Source organism: Leuresthes tenuis, unplaced genomic scaffold (assembly GCF_036924035.1).
Source record: "Leuresthes tenuis unplaced genomic scaffold, fLeuTen1.0.hap1 SCAF_20, whole genome shotgun sequence".
NCBI lineage: Eukaryota > Metazoa > Chordata > Actinopteri > Atheriniformes > Atherinopsidae > Leuresthes > Leuresthes tenuis.
This window is the reverse complement of record NW_027325374.1, coordinates 3745827-3756720: the sequence shown is the minus strand read 5'-3', so window position 1 is coordinate 3756720 and position 10894 is coordinate 3745827. Positions and strand designations below refer to the sequence as shown.

The following is a 10894-nucleotide window of genomic DNA, read 5'->3' as shown; positions in this document are numbered from 1 at the left end:
ATAAAGTGACGTTTGTTTAATTTGGGTGTCAAGCAACCTAAAAAAATACTCAAGCTAATTACGTTTCTGTACAGTCACAGCAGGTCACATTCGGCTTCGTACTTCACCGTCCATTTTTGCTTCGATTCCGAATATAAACAGTCCGAATTAACTCTAACTTTTTCAAGGAAACTCCCTTTCATAGCTCCCCGTCATCAAATAAAGAAGTTTAAGAGTTGCATTAAGAAAAAAAACACAATTTAACATGGTCGGCAGCCGCAGTGGTAACATAGTCACATAGTGAAAGATGAAATGAAGAAAAAGTGATTGTGGAAACTGCCTTTAAAGGCTGTTAGCACGCGACACTGACTGATCTGTTGACTTCAAGCTACCCACGATTTCCCCTCTGCCAACGACCCGATGCCAGTGTCACGCAACGCGGTACAAAATGACTAAAATATCACAACTGCTTACTCAAACTGAGGAGCACAGCCATGGTTCTGCGACTTTAAAGCTGAATGTGAGAGTTGGTATTTCCTGATATCTTGGCGTAAGGGGGCAGAGCTGCTCACAATCAACCCAGGCTTCATGTAAATAGGAACTCTCCATGTTCTTGAAGAATAATAAGTCCTCACGCAAGTTGGGTTCACTGTGGCATTTTGCAGAAGCTCAGAATGACTCATGGCACATCAAAGCATGTCTGCGCTGCTGCCGTCTGGCTCAAAGTAACTGATTTCAGTTAAACTTTTTACATATTGCAGATGAAAGTAAGGTCTGTCTGGTACTAATGATTTCAGGCCAAGTCTCTTTCACTAGAATTGGATTACATGTAGACTATTAACTCCTATTTTGAGAAGTTCTAAAAGTCGTCTGAAGCATTTATAACAGAACGGCGGACCTTCTGTTTAAAACATTTCACGAGTTGCAGAATATAAACAGAATACAAATTTGCACTTTATCAGTTCATTTAAGGGCCGAGGGTAGGAACTGGTATTGGTAAGGCTGTTTGTTGCAGATTAAAGTCAGATTTCGACACTTAATGCACTTCACTGAGCTTAAATCTAATGTCTCATATTTATTTGTCATATGTATTGAGGAGTGTTTGTTTTCTGTACCTGGAGTCAAATTTATTCAGCTAGAAAATAAGCTAGGCGAGCGCAGCTTATGCTAGCTGAGGCTGTCTGCATGCTAATGTTTTCACCGTAGCTTATGCTAGCTGAGGCTATCTGCATGCTAATGTTTTCACCGTAGCTTATGCTAGCTGAGGCTATCTGCATGCTAATGTTTTCACCGTAGCTTATGCTAGCTGAGGCTATCTGCATGCTAATGTTTTCACCGTAGCTTATGCTAGCTGTTGCTGTCTGCATGCTAATGTTTTCACCGTTGCTTATGCTAGCTGAGGCTATCTCCATGCTAATGTTTTCACCGTAGCTTATGCTAGCTGAGGCTGTCTGCATGCTAATGTTTTCACCGTAGCTTATGCTAGCTGAGGCTATCTGCATGCTAATGTTTTCACCGTAGCTTATGCTAGCTGAGGCTGTCTGCATGCTAATGTTTTCACCGTAGCTTATGCTAGCTGATGCTGTCTGCATGCTAATGTTTTCACCGTTGCTTATGCTAGCTGAGGCTATCTCCATGCTAATGTTTTCACCGTAGCTTATGCTAGCTGATGCTGTCTCCATGCTAATGTTTTCACCGTTGCTTATGCTAGCTGAGGCTATCTCCATGCTAATGTTTTCACCCTAGCTTATGCTAGCTGAGGCTATCTGCATGCTAATGTTTTCACCGTAGCTTATGCTAGCTGAGGCTATCTGCATGCTAATGTTTTCACCGTGACCAAGATCAGCAGGTACTTGGTATATTTAAGCATATAAAGTTTAATGTGACATGTATTTGCAGGTAATAAGTCGTAAAGCAAAGAGCTGAAACAAAACAAAATTCAAGAAAGGGAATGTCCGTACTTAGCTTGAATCCTTTGAGTAGAGATCAAGATATTTTAGGAAAAGATAAAACGTACAAGTCAGATTCACTACGGTTATTCATCTCAGGATTTAGGAGTTTTAGATTTGGCTACATATAGAATTTTATCATTCTTAAGTGGTTTAAAGGTGTTGTCTTTCTTCCCCACCAGCTGCTTACTACGACGACTGTGACGGTTTGAGCTGTAATGGCTCAGATAATGGAGACTACTGTCACCCTGACGAGCAGCAGGAGCGCATCATCAAAATGTTCCAGACGTGCGCATTCTGCGTGATCTTTCTGTTCGGCATCATGGGAAACTGCCTTGTGATCGCCACGTTTGCTCTGTACCGCCGCTTGCATCTTCGCTCCATGACCGACGTCTTCCTGTTCCACCTGGCGCTGGCTGACCTCCTCTTGCTCCTAACCCTCCCCTTGCAGGCGGTGGACACTCACATGGGTTGGGTGTTCTCCGTTGGCCTCTGCAAAGCCATGCGTGCATGCTACGCTATCAACACATACAGCGGGCTGCTGCTGCTGGCCTGCATCAGTGTTGACCGCTACATGGTGGTGGCACGGGCCCAAGAGATGCTCCGGTGGCGCAGCCAGATACTAAAAGCAGGGAAGCTAGCCGCTGTAGGAGTCTGGGTTGTTGCTATTCTCGTTAGCATGCCAGAAATCCTCTTCTCTGGGGTGGATGTGTCCGGTGGTGAAGCCTACTGTGTCATGCAAAAGAGTGGGTATGTCAAGATGGCCACCAACGGCGCCATCATTGCCGTTTTCTGCCTGTCCTTCTTCGTCATGGTGATGTGCTACTCGTCGATCGCTCGGGTGCTGTGGGAAGGACACGCCCATCGGCGGGGAAAGCAGTGGCACCGGCAGCGCACCCTGAAGCTGATGTTGACCCTGGTGCTGGTTTTTCTGCTGTTCCAGCTGCCGTACACCGTAGTTCTGTATCTCAAAATGGCGGGGCAGTTCTGTGGGTTGTTGTTGGAGTACATCACCTGCAGTCTGGCGTACGCCCGCTGTTGCCTCAACCCTATCCTTTACGCCCTGGTAGGAGTGCGCTTCCGTAAGGACGTCCTGCAGCTAATGCATGATTCAGGCTGCCCATGTGGGCTCCACTTGGGATTGAAGACGCTGAACTTCACCTCCATCTCTGCTTCCTCTCCTGCGCTCACCCTGGTGTCGGCTTGTTCTCCAACATCTCCAACTGAGCGCAGTTATTCCAGCAGTGATGCCGTACCTTCCATCAAGTTTCAGTTTCCAGGAAGCAAATAAACTCAAAGCAGTGGAAGATTTTAAATGCTTCCCTTCAACAAAATGTACAGTCATGAAGAAGAGCTTTTTCCATTTTGCTGTGTAAACGGCTGTTAGTCTTCTCACTATAGCAATAAAATGGATCCAATCGGTCCAGTTAGATCAGAATCGATCGCTCTATACTACGTTTGGTTTATAAAGCAATGATGTCTGATCAGATCATCGAGGACAGATCTTTTCTATTCAGAAACTAAACGTGGAGAAGCAGGAGTTACTCCCAGAGAACTGGGACAACTGCACAAAGGTGTAAATGTTCTAAAACTAATCTGTCATTTCCACTCGTTGCCTCGTATTTTATTAGTTTATTTTAACCTAATTTTCTACTTTACATTATATGTATCTTTATTACATTCTATTGAAATGTTCTTCACTTGGATATTGTGTGTTTTCATAATGCTTTTTCATGTTTTTATACACAAAAAATGTGCCTTTCTGCTTGCAATTATTACACAAATAAACTTGCCTTACTTGTTACCTGCTTACCTGTTTGGTGGTGGATTCAATAACTCAACCTGATGCATATAAACATGCCCCGAGGCGTAGTCTGTCTTTTTCCTTTTGGTTTATATAGACTAAAGCACAATACTCCATATATTTAGTAAAATGCTTGCTAAAAACTTGCCTCATTGATGAACACGGTCAAAATCCTGGTCAGAGAGGGTAAAAAAACAGAGAAATCAGGTTTGTGGGACCCTTGGGCCCAATAAAATAGTCTTTATTGTCTTTATACAGGGTGGTACAACGAAATTTGAGGATAAATATTATATTATTATATTATATTGGACTTTTTTTAAAGTGGTTTTGGATATTTTTACAGTCTAACGAGGACTCATTTGCCTTTTACTTTTAGGTTTTATACATTAGAGCTGCCGAAAGCTGGTGATGAGTTTGCTATTCTTCCTAAACCTATTTCCCCATTTGATGTTTTGATTATGGCCGTTGAATCACTTTCTAACAACTCTATCTGCACCTGGTGACTGCTGTGGTTTTAACCACCGATGCTCATCATTATCACACTCTATAAACTACTCAGTGACCCCTCGAGCTCCATCGATGGAGGCATTATCATGCTGAAAGTGATGGACTCCCATCTGAATTATGAAGATGTATCAGAGCAACTCTATACTGACCTACAGTGACCATCCCCTCCAGTAGCTACTGTGAAGGCTGGAAGTCTGTTGGCCAAACAGAAATGGGCCAAATCTACGTCATTTTGCTAAATGATTAGTAATAATTTACCATGAATAAATGCAATGTTTTACATAATGAAAGACTGCTAAGCTAAGCCAGTTGAAATTTAGCAGATGTGCCCTCACTGAGGTAAATTCATTTAATTGTAATCTGATTTATATGTTTAGCTTTGATTCACAACAAAACTGATATATGATGGCATTTTATATAAGAGGTAAACAAGTGCCCATCAAATAGTTAAATCCAGTTATAATCCCGTTTAGTTACCCCAATGCCAAAAAGGTTGGCACTGGTGGAATATAGGAAAGGTAAATCTTGAATTTGATGGCAGCAACACGTCTCAAAGTTGGGACAAAAGGCTAAAAAAAGTAAGTATTACTGTAAAGAAACAGCTGGAGGAACATGTTGCGATTAACCTGATTGAAGGACCTGAGTCCCTCCAGTACACTGCTTCCATATATATAGATATATCTATATATATATATATATATCTTTCCAACCAAATAAACCCAGCAAACATAAGTAGTTGTTAAATATCCCTTCAAACATTGAGCTGACAGTTATTTTATGGCTGTAATTACAGATTATCATCATGTCAACATACATTTCCAGAAAGAACTCTTTGAAATATCACATTTTAAGAAACTTGTGCATGTGGTTGTGAGTTTAAATTATCACATTTAATGTAAAATAAAAGCAAAACAAAGACAGGACAAACAGACTTAAGTTATTCTCTAAAAATCTTAATAAATTTTTTAAAAAAAAACACAAACTTAAGTGAATTTCCTTTAAACTTGACTGATAACTGTTCAAGCTCGTGCAAAATTATTTACTTTTTATAGATTTATTTATTTTATTCTGCAATAGTGACGAGTGAGAACAATACCAGCTTTGATACCACACAGATTCAATTTACGGTGAAATACATGTAAATAAAAGTCAGATTTGGCCCAGAAGAGCAGGGTTCTGCCCTGTAATGCCTCAGCTGAAAGGCATGATTTAATAAAACCTTCTGAGGATATCACAAGACCTTTGTTTCGTTTGTCTTAATCTGTCCTAAATTAAGCATGAATGACGACAGCGGAATATTTCAGAGCTGATCAGCATCAAGTCGATGTTGAAATATTTTGGCTCAGGCCGGTGGTTTGCCAGCAGAGCTGTTTGTTAGTCATGGGCTGACGTGAAAAGCAGATGCCAAGTCACATTTAGACGTTGCAACGCTAACCACAAGCTCTTTTGAAATGATAAAAAAGTACCTGCATGCTGCTGTTCGAGGGACTAAAATTCAGCAGATAGTTCATGTTATTGTCAAATGAAAGCCGTTAGTCATCAGTTTTGGTGTTTCTTGATATTTATCAGTATTTCTGTGGGTTTTTGGGGGGCTATGACTCGTCTGGGGCCTGATGTTTAATGAAAAACTGCACATCGTTTTCCACACGGGGGGCTTTGTAAAAGTTCAAGTTGTGGAGAAACTGCTGCTAACTTTGCAGTAAAACCTCGTTTTGGTGCATTTCCTGTCAGTTTCTGTTCCTTTTACTCACTGAAACGGGTCAAGTTGAAATTCTGTTGATGCTGCCCTTATTTCACCTCCATGAAATGAGCCGATACTCTGCACAGCTCGGTTCCAGCTCATAACCTCTCCATCAACGCTTTATTTGTGGTGCAGCCAAGTGTGTGGGCCTGAAGCTTGAACTGGTTTCTTTTTGAGTTAAATTCGGGTTTTCAGCGTCACGATGCTGGTTTATGTCAGTAAGACAGTCTGGAATCTGTTTTCTATCTCCAGGAGTTAATTCGGCTTCGTTCGAAGCATCTTCATGATGAGATTTATCAGCGGAAAAGGAGAGAATGAAGTAAAACGGAGACGATTTGTTTGTTTCATTCGACATTTATTCGAAGCAGCACTGAGCTATAAGAGACTTTTAGGTTACTTTTTAGGTGAATAAATGTCTTGATTAGAGTTTCTCGTGTGCTTGTTAAAGTTCTTTAAGTAGTTTTGTCTGAATTAGAAACGTTTTGCTAATATTCTCAAAGTCTAATTTCAGACTGGTGATAAGTAGACTTTCTGGATTATAGAAAGCAGAAAAGTCTTTTATGTTACTGAGGTTTTTTTTTTTTAAATTAAAAGTTTATTATTTCACAAACAAACGAAGAATTTAAAAGTTTCTTCCAGCCAGTGAGGAAACTGAACTGTTTATTGTAAGCTGCTGCATCTTTAGTTTATTTTTTATCAACAAAGTGGGCAAAACAAACCGTTTTTCTTCTTCTTTTGTCATATTTCCTGCAGTCTGAACGTGTGCATGTGAGGTTGGATTCCAACTAGATGCTTTCAGGCAGGTTTTTTTTAGTTATTTATCAAACGTTTTGTCACTTTTCCAACCAAATAAACCCAGCAAACATAAGTAGTTGTTAAATATCCCTTCAAACATTGAGCTGACAGTTATTTTATGGCTGTAATTACAGATTTTCATCATGTCAACATACATTTCCAGAAAGAACTCTTTGAAATATCACAGTTTAAGAAACTTGTGCATGTGGTTGTGAGTTTAAATTATCACATTTAATGTAAAATAAAAGCAAAACAAAGACAGGACAAACAGACTTTAAGTTATTCTCTAAAAATCTTAATAAATTTTTAAAAAACCCACAAACTCAAGTGAATTTCCTTTAAACTTGACTGATAACTGTTCAAGCTCGTGCAAAATGATTTACTTTTTATAGATTTATTTATTTTATTCTGCAATAGTGACGAGTGAGAACAACTGAGAGAAATTTGTTAGTAAAATATACATAAAAGTGGATAATACCAGTGATGCGAGCAGCCCTATTTCAACAGAAACAAAGATAAGAATCAGAAACATTATATAAAGTGTTCATAATAATGACAATAATACCATCAATAATAAATACTTACACCAGCACTGCTAATGCTGCTATATTATGATAATAATGATGATTATTCCTGTACTACTGCTACCAGCTCAACATAATTAGGCTGTTAATATTAATGTGTTAAAGAGGGTTACAGTGCCGTAAAATGAGCTGAATGGTGCTAAAATGTTAGCGTTTAGCCAGTGAAGGCACAACATGAGTAAAGTTTTCCATCCTCACAGCTAATCACAGAATTTGCACCCAGCTTTGCCTCATTTTTACTGCACAGAAACTCCACCCTGAAGAGGAAAGTCTACACTTTTAGCGCATTGTTCTCAGGGTGAAACCGGCCGTGTGCACAGCTCTGTTCACATGTTTTAAGAAGAGCTGGTGGTTTCAGCGCCCAGCTGCGGCGGCGGCGGCGTCTGCTGCTCATCGTCACGGCTCAGGTTGAAGCGCCAGAGAACAACGCTTTCCTGCAGTTTACACAGCTCCTCAGCAGCAGAAGCACATGAAGAAGTCTCCAGTTTTATTAGAACTGAAAGCTACTCTGGTGCTGTTCTCGAGCCTCGAATCAGCCCAGCAAACACAAGCCGTCGTTCCACTTGTTTTACACAACTTATAACTGCAGCTGCAGGTTTGGAGCCGAACTTTCTGCATCACAGATGATTCTCATCGTCATAAACGTCTTAACTTGCAGTTTCAGGAGCCCGTGCATGTGGTCCAGATGTTTATTTCGTTGGTTTTAAGCTTTCAAACGAAACAAATGCACGAAAACAACAGACTTTGAACGCTTATTTGGAGCAGTTCTTGTTTTAATCTAATCTTTAATGTGTCTCCCAGCACACGTGCACAGTTGTGTTTCTGTGGCTTCGGAGGACATAACACCGACTTCAATTAATTTCCTTAGAGCTAGACTTCTTAGTTTTGCAAGTTTAGGGCAAGTTTTCATGCCAAAAAGGAGCATTTTACCCTGTGAGGACTCACTATTTCTGAACTGACAGCATGTATAAAACTCATGGCTCGTGTGTCTGTGCAGTCATTGGAATAATATATGCAGCAATGAACACTGATTAAGCTTTGATTTCTCTTAATTTAGTGTCTTCTTTGGCACATTTTACCCTGACTGTAGCGATTTATTAAACCACAAGTGAGAAAAATGCAGCAGATTAATCAGTTAAACTAATTAAATTCCTCTTTATCTTCTCATTTCTACTCTAGTTTTTAAATGAGAGCCGAAGCCCAGCAGTCGGTTACGAATTGACAGGTTGTGGTAAAAAGGAGTTTCTGTTGCAGTGCACATTGTTCCCACTAGATGTCAGAGGAGTGCTGAGTATTTACTGTGTTTCAAACATGATTTAATCAATAAAAGAACCTTTTCCGCTTCCCCAGGAATTAACAGGGTAAGTAGCAGCCAGGAGCTGCTGATCAATGCTCTGATTCACTGATCATCAGTGAGTGTGAGCAGCTCTATAAAAGTTTGGTCAGTTTGCTGACAGATAAGATGAGATAAACTTTATTGATCCCACAGTGGGGGAAGTTCACTGTTACAGCAGCTCAATGAGACCAGGGTATAAGGGCAGTTTAGATTTTAAATTATACATACAGGTACAATTCTACAAAACTAAAAAATGATGCAAAGGATGACAGTTCAACGTGTAATTTGAACAGATTATTGCATGTATGGGTGGTTGCAGAGCAGCATTATACAGCCTGATGCACAGGGTTTGACCTGAGCCCCCCTCCATGGAGTCCAGGGGTCAGCCACAGACTCAGCTGGCTGTTTTCATCAGTCTGTTCTTATCCCAGACAAGCCACTGCATAGGAGGCAAGGCAAGTTTATTTGTATAATTCTGAGACAATTCTTTATATTCTTAAGGGGATAGGAGGCTGACTTTGTCATTGCCTTAATGTGTTTGTCCAAATTTAGGTCTGAGTCCATCACTACACCCAGATTTCTGGCCTGGTTGGTAGATTTTTAGACTTATAGATTGAAGCTCTGTGGTGACTTTCAATGGAACACCGATGCCGCCACACGGCAGAAGATGTAAGCCTTCTCAGCAGGTATAAACGACTCTGACCCTTCTTGGAAAGACAACCAGTGTTATCCGAACAGGTACTTCTACATCCTCACTCCCTGGATGTTCAGTGTTTGAAGGTTTCCTGTGGAAGTCGACCACCATCTCCTTTGTCTTGGTGGCGTTCATTTCAAGGTGATGACAGTCGTCCCCCCCACCCCCCCGACACACATCCTACGCTCTCCTGCAGTTTACACAGCTCCTCAGCAGCAGAAGCACATGAAGAAGTCTCCAGTTTTATTAGAACTGAAAGCTACTCTGGTGCTGTTCTCGAGCCTCGAATCAGCCCAGCAAACACAAGCCGTCGTTCCACTTGTTTTACACAACTTATAACTGCAGCTGCAGGTTTGGAGCCGAACTTTCTGCATCACAGATGATTCTCATCGTCATAAACGTCTTAACTTGCAGTTTCAGGAGCCCCTGCATGTGGTTCAGATGTTTATTTCGTTGGTTTTAAGCTTTCAAACGAAACAAATGCACGAAAACAACAGACTTTGAACGCTTATTTGGAGCAGTTCTTGCTTTAATCTAATCTTTAATGTGTCTCCCAGCACACGTGCACAGTTGTGTTTCTGTGGCTTCGGAGGACATAACACCGACTTCAATTGATTTCCTTAGAGCTAGACTTCCTAGTTTTGCAAGTTTAGGGCAAGTTTTCATGCCAAAAAGGAGCATTTTACCCTGTGAGGAATCACTATTTCTGAACTGACAGCATGTATAAAACTCATGGCTCGTGTGTCTGTGCAATCATTGGAATAATATCCACCTGAGAGATGCAGCAATGAACACTGATTAAGCTTTGATTTCTCTTAATTTAGTGTCTTCTTAGACTTCTTAGTTTTCTAAGTTTAGGGCAAGTTGTCATGCCAACGGCTGTCATCACACACATCTTACGATGGCCGTGTCATCGGAGAACTTCTGGAGGTGACTTCTGTCCGTGGAGAAACTAAAATCTGACGTGTGCAGTACGGATGTAATGATGTAATAGTTCTGATGTCTCGATTATAGTGATATAATATAATATAAATTATTTAGTTTATCAGTTTTATTAGTTTCCACCTGAAATTATCGCGATATTCTCACTTGCTGCACAAATGTCCAAAGAATACATTGAAATAATTTCACGAAAGCGCCTCAAAACGAAAACGTTGTTGCATTTTAGGAGGATAGATACTGCTCGAAACTTTGGTTCATTGACAAGTTATCAACAAGTTACACGAACTTCCTAAAGCCGATGCATTGGAACTGACGTTGGCTTACCTCACATCGGCTGTAAAGCTGTGGATGATGCTCACGGAGATGGGCCAGTAGATTTGTAGTGTTGCTGCCATTCGCAGCAACCTTTTTCTTGCATGTTCTGCAGACGGGATAATTGTCCTCCACCAAGTGTCACAGTTTAGTCATCCACCCATCAGTAATCTTCCATTGATCCTGCTTCTGCAGCCTGTCAGCCACACACAGCTGCCTCTCATCACATGCAATCAGCCCAGCATATAGGC

The 10894-nt window shown here is 40.8% G+C and overlaps 1 protein-coding gene across 1 annotated transcript; it reads left to right on the top strand.

Moving 5' to 3' along the window:
- The first annotated feature begins 2170 nt into the window (after positions 1 to 2170).
- Positions 2171 to 3274, top strand: ccr10 (chemokine (C-C motif) receptor 10). Its single transcript, XM_072373326.1, has one exon. The coding sequence runs from the start codon at positions 2206 to 2208 to the stop codon at positions 3217 to 3219; it is 1014 nt and encodes a 337-aa protein (XP_072229427.1). The 5' UTR covers positions 2171 to 2205; the 3' UTR covers positions 3220 to 3274.
- The last annotated feature ends 7620 nt before the right edge of the window (positions 3275 to 10894 follow it).

Excerpts from the sequence above, each read along its gene's own strand:
- ccr10 (XM_072373326.1), top strand. The coding sequence starts at position 2,206 with ATGTTCCAGACGTGCGCATTCTGCGTGATCTTTCTGTTCGGCATCATG.